At 36.4% G+C, this 15,658-nt stretch overlaps 1 protein-coding gene across 3 annotated transcripts; it reads right to left on the minus strand.

Moving 5' to 3' along the window:
- Positions 1-730: 730 nt before the first annotated feature.
- LOC105058034 (probable galacturonosyltransferase 13) lies at positions 731-14,037 on the minus strand. 3 transcript variants are annotated; one of them, XM_010940804.4, is made up of 6 exons: positions 13,176-14,037; positions 11,099-11,157; positions 10,845-11,000; positions 7,574-8,161; positions 6,695-6,997; positions 731-1,526 (listed from the first exon to the last, which is right to left on the minus strand). In XM_010940804.4, the coding sequence occupies exons 1-6, from the start codon at positions 13,384-13,386 to the stop codon at positions 1,197-1,199; spliced, it is 1,647 nt and encodes a 548-aa protein (XP_010939106.1). In that variant the 5' UTR covers positions 13,387-14,037; the 3' UTR covers positions 731-1,196. The 3 variants fall into 3 exon arrangements, with proteins under 3 accessions (XP_010939106.1, XP_029124316.1, XP_073107992.1); XM_029268483.2 differs by having other exon boundaries at positions 11,099-11,234; positions 13,176-13,360; XM_073251891.1 differs by lacking the exon at positions 11,099-11,157 and having other exon boundaries at positions 13,176-13,310.
- Positions 14,038-15,658: the final 1,621 nt, after the last annotated feature.

Raw genomic sequence — 15,658 nt, forward strand, 5'->3', positions numbered from 1 at the left:
AAAAATTATTATAACATTATCAAATATATGGTAATCTGAATAGCCACTTCTCTTCAAGGCAATCTAGATTGCTTCTTGAGAGACAATCTAGATTGCCATTTAAAAAATATACCAAATGCAATAATGTAGTTGCCCATGTTAAATTGCGGCAATCTAGATAGATTGCAACTACCAAACGCAACCTAAGATCAAGAAGCATTTACATTGCAACTATAATTAGAAGTGGCAAGGCCTGAAACTGAAATTTTGCAGCTTCTCACTTAAATGTACTAGTTGAGAGTTGGGAGAACAGGTTGCACAAAAGACAGCAATGCCATTAAAAGCCAGTATGTGGCAGCATCAACTTGCTAAAACGCAATAATGCATCTAACCCACCTGTTCAAACTAATCTTTTTGATGCTTTTTAAAACACGGCAGGGAATTCAGCTGAGCAAATCAAATTAATACAGGCTGAATGGTAAACAGTTTTTCAGAACCTACAAATTTGCAAAGGTTGATCATGGGATACCAGAACAACCCAGTGAATCCGACTCGATGCAGCCATGTTTGAGTTGTACCCAGTTACCTTAACTTTCCCTAATCGAGGTCATTCCTCTACTAGCTGTCGACAGCCATCTTCCTCCATGAGGTGGAATTTTTATATAAGATTACACAGGTCTGGTAAGAGGCTCGCTTACAGACTTGGAAACCTATGAAACAAATGATAGCCCAGGGCCAGAGGGAAGCAAGCTAAGCAAAAGACTTATCTACACATTTCTTATGAGTTATGAATAGTAAGAAATATCCTACAATCCCCAAATTGTGTGGGGTTTCTATCACAATCATCTCTATTTCCTCTACAAAAGATAAATACAGGACCAAAAAAGATGGTGATGTAATCCAATCCATGCTTCTGTAATGAGATCATGTAGACTGCTGCTCCACCCATCAATTCAAAAAGCACCATTTGTGCCCAAATTGTGGGGTTATATGCTCCTAGCAGGTACTTACAGTATGAGGAACGCTGATCATTTTGTTACAAAATGAAAACTTCCTGTGCCACCACTGATGCAGCCATTATTTTATTAAAGGGAAACAGCTGGAAGGTACAACTCCTGATCTTGACAGCATCGTTCATGGGACAAATTCCTTGACATGCTTAAATGAAGGGCAAGACTTAGAGATGCAAAAAGTTGATCGTGGCTACATCTCTCATACTACCCTCCTCTCTGCTTTATGCTCTCTGGCCTTCTGGTCTTTGACTGGGGCTCCAAGATATGACAGTTCCTTATGAAGTGATCGGAGTAGTTTACATGCTTTGTCCAGAATGGTTGGAGGTGCTTATAGCCAATCTCCAGCCATGGCTTACATTGTCCATTGTAATGGATCACAGCAGCTTTGCTGACACTGTCAATGTCAGGCTTTTCCTGATAACCCAAGCCTAGCATGTGCCAAGATGGGTCAATAGGATGGACGTTGCCTCTGAATGCTATCAGTGCAGGTGGCAACGTGCCAAGCTTCCATAATGCCAGATTTGATTTCAAATTCTGCATCCAAGAAGGGGTAGGGAAAATCAATGATGAAATAATAAATAGACTATGGTGGGATGAACCAAGGTTGATCTTGAAAGTAAAAAGGCAGCAATGGATTCTGCTTTGGTACAAAAAGGGGTCAACAAGTGTCAGCAGGAACAAGATTCCAAAGCATGTGCAACACAGTTGTTAAAACATTATGGTTAGTAAGATTCCCTTTCAACATTCTAGAACATTTATGGCGTGCATCAGCAGCTAAAAGCACACGTTCTAGCAAGATATATTCAAAAGATGACCAGAAAAGTTAACAAGGAATTCTACAGCATATTTAAAATGAAGGAAAGCATAACTAATGCACTGTTTTTGGGGAGGATAACACCCTTTGGTGAAAGATGGTGTAAGAAAAGGAAATATTATCAGCAGTATTTGTAAATGAGAACTATAATACAGGTACAGAATAACAGGAAAACCATATTTGGGGCTACAAGGGGACACCTGTTATTCTTAATTCTCGGTTCACATAAGAAAACATTATTGGAAATTTGGAATCTCAATCAACATAAACTTGATCTCTTATCAAAATTCTAGTATTATATGTAGCATTGTCTATGCATGTCCAAAATGAACTATATGATACAGTGGCTCATGAAGAAAGTAGACCACCAAATTAATGAAACCAGCGAAGACAAAAGCAAGAAATAAAATGTCAATCAAAATTACATACATGAATATTGTAAAATACATGACAACAGTGAAAGATATCAAAATTAATGTTTCTGTAGCATATATCATTTCTTGTTTCAGTTTCAGATGTTATTTATAAGTTCAATCAAAAAATGAATGCATAATGTAAATGGTTGTTAAAGGATGAGCTCAAAAAAAAAAAAGTGAAGGAAATTTACAAAATAGTTTATTATGATATTTGAAAAGAAAAGGACCAATTTCATTGAAGTACACTAAAGGAAAATTATAAGCAGAGCAATAATCATGAAGTATGTAAATGGACTACCAAACAACTCAGATAATTATACTTAAGGCAGCTCAAAATGCATATAAAAGATAAAGGGCTAGATAAGATGATATACCAACTGAACTTTGAAGAATTATGGAAGAAAACAGGTTAATTAGAGTAAGTTGTCAATTCAGTAAGGATAAAATATGGAAAACATTAATTCAGTAAGTTGTTAAGTCATATGGTACTAGCAAAAAATTAATTAGAAAGCTATCAGCCAAGATTGATGGATCAAAGATAAAGGGTCTCCCAATGGTAGCTTTGGCTTTATTCTAAAACAATCAACCATTGAGACTTGCTTCTTGGTCTCATTTGTTTCTTGCTTACCCCAAACTAGATTTAACCATGAAGTTGCAACTTTCAACCAAAACTCTTTACCTTCTTTTAAGTGATTGGGACCAAGGTGGAGATGTGGACTTCCAAATCCCTCCAAATTACCATCTTGTTTTTTCAAGCTTTAAAGACTGGGAGAAGATGAAAATACGGAGCCTATGGTGGTGCACTACTTGTGGATACTGACACAAGAATCAGATTCAGTTATGTCCTAAAAATCTGACTTGACAAGAGGAAAACAAAGGGAGATATGGGAACCATAGCCAAAAACAAATTTAGCTATATATATATATGCTTAAAGAAACCACTAAAAGATCATCCAAACTCCCCAATTAGCTTAAGGACGCAAGACAAATGACATTTTGCATGGTTACTTTAATACCTACATCCTTGACTAATTACTAACAATAGATAAAAACCTGTTTCTTTCATCATTATGGCATATCAAACTCATTGTTGAAAATATCTAACTCTCTACCGAAATTTTGACGTGATAACCAAAGAATTTGGTAGGTATGCAAGTGTCTAACACGTAGTTGTTTTGGATATGTAGTATCTAACACAAATTCTTGAAGCTGGATGCAATAGTGCATAAAATAGGAAGCCCCAATTATCCAGAATTGACAGAACTTACCGCACCTGACCTGATCATGAAACTTAACTGCATTGGAGCTCGCTTGCCCTAACATAACTTGGTCAAGTCATACCCAACTTCACCCAACCCAATCAAAGTAGGACCAAACCAAGCGAACCAAAGCACTTACCATGGTCAACAATATTTCACCTTCATTACCTTCAAGCAAACATTCATTGGAACTACAACTAGATTACATGAACATGTATTCGAAGAAACACTAGTACGAAACTCATCAAACGTAAGTTCTATTGCTTTGGGAGTTCTATCCAAACATAGTCCCTTGGATAATCAATGTGTTTAAGAGAGGATACTTTTCTAAAGTCTATACTTAAAGGTGTGTAAAGGAAAGCATGCCATAGGAGACCCCAAAAGAAATACTACCTTAAGCATAAGGAAGTCGATCGTAAGGTCTCATTAACAGCTTTAAACCTTTCTAGGGAGAAAGCATGGGAATATGTGGCCAAGAGAAAGTTCCAAGCATGGTGACCAAGGGACTGCTCTTATGCTCTATAGAGAAATGGACAACACACTAATAGAATTTGGCTTCATTGGATGAAATAGAAGGTTGCTGGAGGGTTTTATCTAAACACCGCATGCATTTGAGAATTAAGACAATCCATGTCTATAGCAAGAACTATGATTTTTATGGATTAACTTAAGTGGGAAATATAGGTAAAATATGTTTTATGTGCATTAAAGTAGTCAATTAGGATTTATAATTAAAAACTAAAGGAAGTCCACCAACTGAGACAAAAATAAATAAATGATATGGATTGCAAACTAAGATGGCACAGACATCAAAGTTCACACTTCACAATCTCAGCACCAAACCCCATGGGGGAACCATGTTGTATATCACCCCTACACCCAATAAGGGGTCGGTTCAACATCCTGAGTACCAGTACCAAGTATCGGCTGGTACAATGTGCCCAATATAAGATGGTAACTATCGGTATTGCATCCATTCCCACTTAGAGCACTAGTTTTGTACGAAAGTTCGTGAATGATTGACTAGTACCCAAGGCACGAACTGACACACATGTACCCCATGTATATCACACCAATCTATGATTGCTGCAAAGAATTGTTGCTCTAAGTGGGGAATGGACTGGTGCAGGGTAGCACTCTTCAACAACATTACATATTGACAAAGATAACGTTGCAGGAATTTAAAAATTAAAGAAGTTTTAGTTGAAAGAACAAGCATTTGTTGTAATTGATCAAAAATTACCCCAATACATTGAGATTGCTATTTCTACCTTAGTTGTATTATATAGAATAATAAACAGAAAGATCAACATGCAACAAGCAAAATTAAGGCAACAAGGATGAGGTGAATTTTTGGGATGTTATAAAATCTTGTCCTTAAGACATAACGAGAAGGTTTTATGACAATAAGGTTCATAATGTTTGGATTAGAATATTGAGTAATAGATGGGGCAAAGGCATAAGCATCATGCAGATGAGAATAAGAGGTGGTTAGATATAACATCAAGAAGTCTAGAAATGAATCAAATGATTGCATTAAAAGAAATGCATGTTTGTAGCAACTAATGATTAAGTTATGGAGAATTAAATGCGATGGTATAATTCAACAAATATTTGTAAGAGGGGACTCAGGTTAGTGTTAAAAAGTCATCGACTAGAAGGCGAAGGCTGCACTTACCTGGATGAGGTTGTGAGAATGGGTGAGGAAAATTATGAGCTTACAAGGACTCTTTACAGCTATAGTTTTGATAGGGATTTGCATGGAATAGTTCAGTCAAAAAGAAAAATATCCTGCTACATGTATTTGGATGAATGTTGATGCAAGTTATATGTTTGTGTAATACATGTATCCACCTGACTGCAACTGCGATTTATATCCTGCACCTCAAGTTCAGTAGACTATGCGCTACAATCTTGATATGCATGTTATGCAAATCAACAATAAAACTAAAATGCTTCTTATACAAAGCAATGCTCATTTATTTCACACTTGAGCCCTGATCATAGTCCAAACTCCAAAGTGAAACCCTTGTTATTTCACACTTGAGCCCTGATTATAATCCAACGTGAAACCCTTGCCTTCTAACTATCACTGATATTACCCCAAATGTTACCTAAACATGCGTAAAAGCCCCAAGGCAGGAGACTTTTGTCAAACAAGCAAAGAGAAACAGAGGACTCAGTTCTATTTTCCTACGAATACCCTTCCACTACTGAAATTAAATACTTGTACAGCCTTAGCCATCATTCAACCAACCTAGAACCCAGGATATTACTGATCAAATATGAAGCTTCAGATTATCTTCAGGGGTTTTCTCCAAAGAAATGTAAGCAAAAGTTTGAAGCCATAAAGGAATTTTATCCAAGTGACTTAAATCCTGGTGTGCCCAATGTGGCTGGGCAGGAAAGTCATTTATAAGGTAACAATTCCTCCAATAACGCCATTGTTTGAAAAAGGCAGCAAAAGAACATGGGCTAGAGAATGGGTGAATCCAAGACCAACTGACATTAATATCACCATGGTAGTGTCAATTTGTGCTGTGAAATAGTAAAGAAGATCTTTTTGTAGGTAAGGATAAGTTGAAGCATCATTTCAGAGAGCGAATGAAATGAAAGGATAAGTATAGACTATAGAGCCACTTACTAGTATTTAAAAAGCTAACTTTGTATTAAAAGGGTCGATGGAAGTATATGGTCATGGACTTGTGAAAGTTTGGGAGGAAAAAGATAATCACAAAATATTCTGCATGTTTTGAACCAAAGTTTGTATTCTGGGTGAGAAAGAACACAAAATAAATGCAGCAAGTAAATTACCATTAATACAAAACATGTTTAAGCTTGTCCAGCTATCTCTTTTTCAAACAACAAGTCTTTAAAGTCTCCACTTAATTCCATCAGATTTTGTTTAAAATTGTGGCATAGATTGTAAAAGAGAATATTTAACCAAAACAAGCATCTGATGCACCAACTGGAGTTAGCCAAAGTTTCTATGCATGCGCTACTGAAGATGAAAATGATTGCAGATATCAGTTAAATTTACATTGGTTTAGTCTACTGGAACGTGAGAGTACATAACGTCATTATGAAAAGCCAACTTCAGAAGGAAAAGAAAAAGGCAAGACGAAGAAAAAGAAGATGCAACATCTTCCCCACTGAAAATTGGGAATGCAGATAGAAAAAATGAATGAGATGGCAAATGAATTAAGAAACTACCTCTTTCATCCAGTAATGGTATGTATCTCTTATGCTTGTCTTCCTCCATGCACTTAAGTCAAATATATTCATCCCATATGCCCACGCACACTCATCAGGGTCCAAATTATTGGCAATGAGAGGATGGGAGAAATTAAAGTATGTCCTGAAACGCGTAGACATCACCCAATCATCTTTGTCTTTGCAAGTTTCTACAGCCCCATTTACCTTTCCAGAAAGATCAATCTCCCACAATGGTGATAAGTCGCGCTGAATAACGACATCATCATCAAGAAACAGCACCTTGTTGAGGTTTGGGAAAAGCTGTTAACACATTACAAAATGCATGTTATCACCATCTGTCAGCAAAAAGACAAAGTTTAAGAAACAAGAGTCTTCTGGGCCAGATATAGCATTTGTGATTTAGAGTAAAAAACTCAGATGTCATAAAATATTTGGTATTCTTCAACTTTAAATCCATAAGGCTCATTAATCTGGTCAGATTGCATGGTAAGTAAGAAAAATAATTTCTCTAAATTTTGTTTCCTGAGAAACATTTTGTCGTGTTAACCCAAATTTAGAGAATGCCTAAGTAAATGAAAGATTCGACTACATATTCTAGATCTGTTTAGCATTTCCCATAATAATTCTTCCTCTTTCTTCTCTCAACTGGTTATCCCACTTATTCTTTACATATTCCTATTCTTCTCTTCTAGTTACCATTCAGATTAAAAATGTCCCTGGTCTAAGCATCTTTATTGCAGTTGCTTATAGTTCAATTGCTATTCCTTTATATTAAATGCATACTTCAACATCTTTTGAACTCAAATTTCAAATTGCTATCCAAAGTTGAACATGGTTAACACGGTAGAAGAGGTATCACAGCAAAAAGACATTTACCTCAGGCAGGTATATGCAGAGATGACTGAGCAGGGAAATATAATTTGGACTCCTGGCTTGCAGTTTTGAAATGAGAACCCTTGGGTTTTCATTTACATTGCTACCCATTATGTGATTTCCATGATAGTGATTCCTGACACCATAGTGATTTTCTATAGTTCCAAAAACAGGGACATTTTCTCTTGTCAACCAATCAAATTGATGAACACCTTTCACCTCAACAGTGGCAGGGGATGTTGAGTGCAAAGCAAACCATGAATGCATACCTGGGTAAGTCTTCTTGTCAGTGATAACATGGAAGACTACCTTTTCAGGTTTTAATGAAGATCTCACAGCTGAGGTGACCACAACAGAGGCTGCAAGGATGTTATCAGTGGCTATAATGAAATGGTAGTAAGAGTCATCTGATAGAAAAGGTAGCAACTCAGGTGGTGGCAATTGTTTCCGGGCATGAGCATTTGACAAATACTCATCAGTCAAACGCAAGGAGAGACAATGAAGGCCCTTGGGAATAGTAGTTGCTGCCACATGTTTGTGCAACTGTTCTGCCTGCCTTGATGTTTTTACCTCACTATCCATATTTTCCATCTGCACGAGACAAACAGTCAGCCAGAAAAAGAAAGTTCTTTGAAGATTCACTAAAGTAAACTGAGCACAAAAGGATACACCAAACACAAAATAATTGAATGCAACAGTTTTATTAACTAATTTCGGATAAAAATGGATTATCATGGAGAGAATGTGATGCAGCTCTCAGAACTAGGGCTGCAAATAAAATAGCTATATGCTGAAATAAAATTCAGATCTGGACAGATTTGAAAATTCTTTTCTTATGACCCTAAAACATGTTTCCTAATCATAGACGATCTCTCAACTTGATTGTAATAAACCTGGGATTCTAACTTACATCATTTGACTCAAAAAGGGATTCCTTTTTTTTAAAAAAAAAAAATCACTTTCCTTTAAAAAAAAAAAAAAAAACCTAAAGACTTGATGAATATAGTAAATTCATATAGAATATCGCATAAAAGGCCATCAAAATCTTATCAAGTCACAAGTCCAATGAAGTTAAATTTTCTCTAATCCAACCTAAACCCAGACTAGGACCTGCAGATGATAATCCTCTTACATAGGACTTCAAAACCTGCTAGAAAACTAGATCTAAGAACCAGTATGAAAATTGCTACGAAACAAGTAACATGCCATCAAATCCCTATAAAAAATTAAATAAAAGAAACCTAAGACTCAATATAAATAGAAATCAACTGAAAATAAATATAAAAAGACTAAATAACTAAAGCAAACCTAATTTTGACCCAAACTAAATTAAAAGTTGATTCATCACAGACACTGATCAGATTACAGTGGTTATATGCTAACTGTGGTCATCTACTAACTACTATTCCCTGTTTTCAAGAAAAAAAGAGAACTTGTGTAAAGAGTAAATGTCGCCAAAAATAGTAGCTCATTGGATCTCTTCCCTGTTTAGCATCCAAAAGGAATTTATAAACATATTTTTAGAAGTGCGACACTGCATGTAGCTCAGAAATTATAAATTTATTAATCACACAGGTCAATACATGCCAACTTGAATTTTGCAGCATGACCAACTATTATATTTGAACATCTGACATAGATCTTCGCAGGAGCCCATGATCTCCCATCCAATATTCCAAACAAATTCCACTAAGCCTCTGTATCACATTCACATTTCTCCTGCATGTAATGTAGAGAGCATGAAACACACAGGCAGCAGTTTTAGATAAAAACAGGACAGCGAATCCTTGAATCCTACAGATAAATGTGAGTCTTTATCAGATAGGTTATTTAATTTAGCATTTTTTTCTATTAATATTTTCTTTAGCATTTAAGTATTACAATCCTATGTTGGAAGGTCGTGTGCTTAGGTACATAGATGAAAAATGGATGGCCCAGTGCACAAGGCCCCCACCATTGCAGGACCTAGGGATGATCAAATGTACACATGCTTATCCTTGCATGTGAAGAGACTGTTTCCATGTTTCAACCCTATGGCCTTATGCGCATAGATCGTAGGTGAACAAAGGCTGTTCATGTATCCTAGTGTTCTGATCAGCAGAACATAACATGCAATTGTATGAGATTTAATTATCCAGTTGACAATTGTTAGGTCCAAGAATCTACATGCAAACACATATACATATACACCAATACGCATATAAGGAAACGTTTACTTTCTTTGAAGGTGGCTTTTATGGTTATGGTTGTTCTTATAGCATAAAGTTTACAGAATGACTAGAAGCATACAGGAGGCATGCAATGTATTGTTGCATGGTCATCGACCAAGGCACTATAGCCCAGAGTGGTAGTTTTATATACAGGTTGGTAGTTTTATATATTAGCATAAGGTGATATATAAATGAAGATTTAAAATAACAGCCGTCATAAAAATACAGTGGCTATTATAATGGTTTCGGGCACCCACTGTTACATTATACATATAGAATAACAGGGGAAAAGATAAGAGCCATTTTAACACATTATTTAGCATTATCATGGTCCATTATAATGCAGTTAAAGGCTGTAATTTTCCCTCGAACCTTTCACTAATAAAATACTATTTCCTTCCAAAATTCAATTTTTTGCATCAAATTTCCCTCCAAAAGAGATTGTACAGTCTGGAAAAAAAAAAAGAAATTAATCCAGTGACCAGTTAATAGAAAAATAATGTCACTATTTTCCCATTATTTCCTATTATTTACATTATACAAATGTTATCACGGCCAAAAAGTGATTGATTTAATACTAAAAATTAGAAATGCCACTTTTGAGGCAAATAAGGGCCATTATAACTGTCATAACAGCCAACAACAGTTTCATGAGGGTCCACTAATAACAGAATATCACCATCATTGAAACCTTGATATAATCATTTCATTACCCATCTATATCCTCTCTAAAAAAACCTCTGGGAAATCTGAGAAAACTAAAGTAAGATCAGGCCTCCTTCCATCCTTTAAAAAATAAAAACAAAAGAAGATGCTATTTTTTTCTGAAAAATGCAATAGTTTCTGCTGAAGCTGCTCCACAAAGTGTAAACAAAGTAACAATATTTCCACCAAATACTTGCAACTTGCAGCACTTCATGCAACATGAAGAATCTAAGAAATGCAAGTAAGATAATACAGTGTTGAGCCAAAAGCGAATTAACCTATGTAGAGTGTTTGCTCATAGAAGTCATAGGGGAAAAAACACCAGTGAAAAACAAAAATGAATACAATAAATTGCATACCGTTGCTTTCAACCTTATAGCAAATGATTTGGCATTATACTGATTATTCTTCATTTCAGAAAGAAACTCCCTGAATGATTCTGGCAACTTCAAGCCAATTGGAACCTCCTCAGAATATACTTGATCAAGAATCTTGTATAAATCTCTCACAAGCCTCTGCACAAGTACAATCAGGTGATCCAAAATAAGGTACAACTTTTAATAGTACACCCATCTATTTACCATAGACCTGAACACTGAAAACAGATAATTACCACTGAATCGTCACCACCCCTAACAAGAAATTTTGGACCCAATCGTCTTCCCAAACAATCTGGAGGGGAAAAATCGAGCATATTTATAAGAAATGGATATGACTCACCCAGCTAGTATATTGCACAAAAGCAAACCCTGCAGTTTGACAAAAAAGCAACCAGATCCATTCATATAAACAGCATAAACACTCATCAAGATGATCGTGCATTGACACCTGAACCATCCCACTGAAGCAAATCAGCAAAGAGGCCCTTAATGCCAGCTGAAAGAGTCTCTACTGCTTAATTGAATTGACATATGCATGTACATATACATACAAAGACATATATACATACTCATTAACAAATGTGATCAGATTTTGCAGATGGAAGAACCAATAATTTTTCCACATAAAACTTGATGAGACTACTCTGTATGCAAAAGATCAGTTCAGCATTTTCTGAAATATGGTAAATATGACTGGTATATAATGTGAATATCCAAGAATTAGAAAGTGAGGCTCAAACAACTAGCTAAAGATTGGGTGCCAACCAAAAAATGTTTAATGCCTTAAAATGCAGAAAAAATTGACTTAAAAAAAATATTAGAAGTACTAAACGAAATGGAAAAGCACAAAGTGAAACATGACACCATGGTGAGGGTGGCAAAATGACAATGAAGGAAACCATGCACGTAAGTTGGACTAGTAACCAAGCTAGCATAGTCTCTTGCATATATTGCTTATAATTTGGCAGCAAAAGAGATGGTCCAGACCCAACATAGCAATTCAACCAAGCGGTAGAACTCCACAAAATTATTTAGAATAAATCCATCTCATCCAATTGCAAAAAAGCTACAGTAACAAACTAAGGAAGATAAGGCGATGATCGGTAGTGTCAATGAAAGTCTTCGGAGCACAAACTGCAACTCAACAACTAACAAACAAACAGGTCAACAATAACCAAACAAAGAATCCCTAAGAAAACAAAAATGAAAATTGAATTGTACATTCAGAATTTGTATCTAGTTCCAAGGAAAAGCTATCCATATCAGAATCAATATAAAGAAAAAGGGGGAAAACATAAATAAAGATGAAAAATATGGAGGAAAAAAAAAGAATGATACTAAAATATTAACACAGAATTCTTGTTGCGCCATCATGGTATGGAGGTTCACAAATCAATGCTCCAGATTCAAATGAAAAAATGAGATAAAAGGGATATGTGTGTGTGTGTGTGTGTGTGTGTCCAAATAGGAAAGGAAATTAAAGATCCCAAGGAAATAGGAGAAGTGTAGGAATACATATCCGGACCAGACAGCTAGACATCAAATCAAAATCCATACCAATTAGGCATCTACCAGAAACAGGAAAAGTATCCAATCAACCCTAAAAGTTCAGGGTTAACTAATACTAATGATATAGTTCCAAAGGAGGACGGGAAAAAGGTTGAAGGTAAGAGAAAGAAACAAAGTACCAGCTCAATTACTGCAGCTGGGAAGGGATGTGGGATACACAACAAACATCATCAAACACCACAATCCAAAATCCCACTGCGCTAAAAAAGTTTATTCATCCCAATCCAGAAGCATCTAGACACAACAAATAGTACCACAAAGTAAATAAAGATGGAGAATTTGAGATATTGACACTACTTAAGACACTAAGAATGGAAGAACAAAAATAAATCATGGGCCAAACTAAACTAGACAATTCAAATTCTGAATTCATTCAACAGAACTTAGAAAAAAACAAAAGAAAAGAAAAGAAACAAACACACCCCATAAATCTAAACCCAACCAAGATTAAATTGCGAAAACAGATCAACCCAACGCTAGATACAAGAAGCAAGCGCAACTAACACCAGAAAATTATCAAAACCTAGATCAAGAGGCAAAAATTTGACAAAGGAAAAAAAAAATGATACGTTGATATCAAACGTAGCAATTCAGATTTAAAAACCAATCAAATTCAGCCATTCAAAATTGAGAGTGATGATCCTTGACACTCCAAAACCTAAACAATTCAATGCCAAATCTATACAAATCATTCCGAGACTTCGGTCGAGCAATTAAAGAAGAACTCGATGGGAGGCTTACTGAAGGTGGAGCATTTGTTGACGCCTTCGAGGGTGATGACGGCGGTGAGGATGAAGACGAAAGGCAGGAGGAAGGCAAGGATGAGGATGGTGTGCGAGAGGGTCCGGTAGGAGATCCGGCGAGCTGCGGCCTTGACCTTCATCAAGTCGAGAAGCCCATTTCTGCTCGATAACGTGATGCTTCTCATGCTCGGCGAGAACCGAATCCGCATCGTAGCAGGCGACGCCGCCACGCTCTCCGCCGCCTCTCTTCGCCGGCCCGTCGTCGTCGTCGCCGGCGTTTCTAGGCGCGGCCCATGCAAGAAAATCAACGAGGCCTGTAGCCGTGGGACCGAGGGGAGGAGGGGAAGATCGAGCGGCGGAGGGAGCCAAGATGGGATTTTTCCGGCTTCTCCGGATCCGGCATTGGATTCTTTGATGGGAAATATAGGAATAATTGGGAAGGAACGGATCGAGGGGGATACCAATTGGTCTCTCTCTTTGTTTTCGTTTCTACTTATGAATTGTTTCTGAGGATTTTTCCGTCACTTTCTTCGCGTCCGGAGATCTTCTTGAGTTTAAGAAAGAGTTAAGGGAGATTCGGCGACATATAACTGTAAGATTCTTACTGCTTTGGGATTTTAGTTTTGTTTTTCTTGTAGAAGTCAAAAGATTCAAAAACACGTATCAAGAAGCAGCGCAGAGGGGTAGAGAGAGAAAGAGAGGGGAAGGAGAACAGGGGAGGGGGAAGCGGGGAGAGAAGGAGCCTGAAATTAGGGGAGGTGATGTGGAGTAATTAGAGGGAATGGAAGGATTGACCTGAGGATCATAGGGCCTCTGGGACGAGAAACGCAGTGAAGGAACGACGGAGGGATAAATTTATAGCGGTCCAAGGTATTTGGGAGAGGGAGGGAAGAGTTTGAAGCAATTATATATTTTAGCTTCAAGTTCCAATGGGAGCGTGGTTTGCGGTGTTCCTGTTTTTTTTACTGCATGCAGTTTCGGCTCCGTACAAAACTCGTTATGTTTAGATACAAATATGCAAATAACACCTCATTTTTCTAATTTATACCCCAATAACTTTTGATTAAAAATATTATAATTAATATCTCTTGACTCGTAATACATGATCTACGAAAGCTTTTCCATCAACTCTACTGGTTAGTTTATTGAGGTAATTTTATTTTAATTTCTGAAATTATCCAAAAATAATATTTTAATATATTTTAATATTTTTTTAATCATTCGCTGGATTGAGGGACTAAGGATAAAATGGTGCTCAGTCCACTTTTTAATCCCATTTTTTACCTATGTTATCCTTTCATGCTCAGCAAATCTTTCGATCAACGCCTTTCTGTGAGATTCCGACGAAGTCCAAAGAAAATTCGACGACCGAAGGAGGGGTCATAAAACTAAGATTTTTCATTATTTGCTGTACTTCTTTAGACCGTCTTTTTTCAGAGTGAACCCTAATTTCTCCCATAGCTCCGATTTTTTTTTACCCCAGCGATCTTTTGGAAGATTTACTCCTGCAAAGAATGGCATTGTCAGAGGATTTGGATTACAAGCCCACAATAATTTATGATTGCAGTTTGAAAACTATTAGGATCATGTCATGGAGCGAGAAGAATCCTGGGCGAAGATTCCATCAGTACGTCAATCGCATGGTTAGATGCTAAAGTCTCTGTCATTTTTAATTATTTTAAAATTTTTATTGATTTAATTTTTTCATGATTTGAATGTTCAGTTAGCTGATGGCGGTTGCAATTTCTGGAGATAGCATGATCCTCCTATCAGAGATGATCGTATGAAGGATTTGATTCTGGAGCTCCATCAGATGAACATTGATCTTAGTTCAAGGTTACAGACGATAAGAAGGGCTTCACCTAGGATGACACATAGGGTTTCAACAATTCAGTCCAATCAGAGTTGCATTGATAATGAGTTTGAATTTCATAAAGAAGCTTGGAGGCATGTAGAATAGAATTGGCAAGTTGCCAGATGCAGAAGAAGAAGTATCAGTGGTGTTTATACTTGCTTGTAGTTATTATTCTGTTATGGATGGTCCTAGATGTTGAAGACAAAGCATAGAGCAGTCTCTCTCTGCCGTAGTAAAACTGATGTTAGGGTGTAACACTGATTCTGTTCAGTTATGTAGTACTGTGTTGGGTTGTAATAGTATTTTTGTCAATGTTAATATATATTTCAAACATTACAACAATATAGACTATTTTGGTTCATTGAGATATGTATTTTGATAATTATTTATTACAAACATTGAACTTGTAATATACTGATAACATGATAAAACATTAATCTACACATTGAACCTGTAAGATTCTGAACAATAAACTGTTCTGAAAATATATCATTCACAGTATTAAAATATCATGTTTGAAACAAAAAATCCTGTACAACAAACAATGCTGAAATAAAATTTCCTATCAAAATAGTCTATTTGATATCTGAAACAATAAAAGATTTTCAGATTGGATATATCGGCAT

Source organism: Elaeis guineensis, chromosome 2 (genome assembly GCF_000442705.2).
Source record: "Elaeis guineensis isolate ETL-2024a chromosome 2, EG11, whole genome shotgun sequence".
NCBI classification, from domain to species: Eukaryota; Viridiplantae; Streptophyta; class Magnoliopsida; order Arecales; family Arecaceae; genus Elaeis; species Elaeis guineensis.

Bases quoted from the DNA above. Each gene is read 5' to 3' on its own strand.
- LOC105058034 (XM_010940804.4), bottom strand. From the start codon at position 13,386: ATGCGGATTCGGTTCTCGCCGAGCATGAGAAGCATCACGTTATCGAGC. The intron at 11,001-11,098 runs GTAATTATCTGT...GTACTTGTGCAG, and splicing joins GGGGTGGTGACGATTCAGTG to AGGCTTGTGAGAGATTTATA. The intron at 6,998-7,573 runs GTAAATGTCTTT...ATGTGTTAACAG, and splicing joins TCTGCATATACCTGCCTGAG to CTTTTCCCAAACCTCAACAA.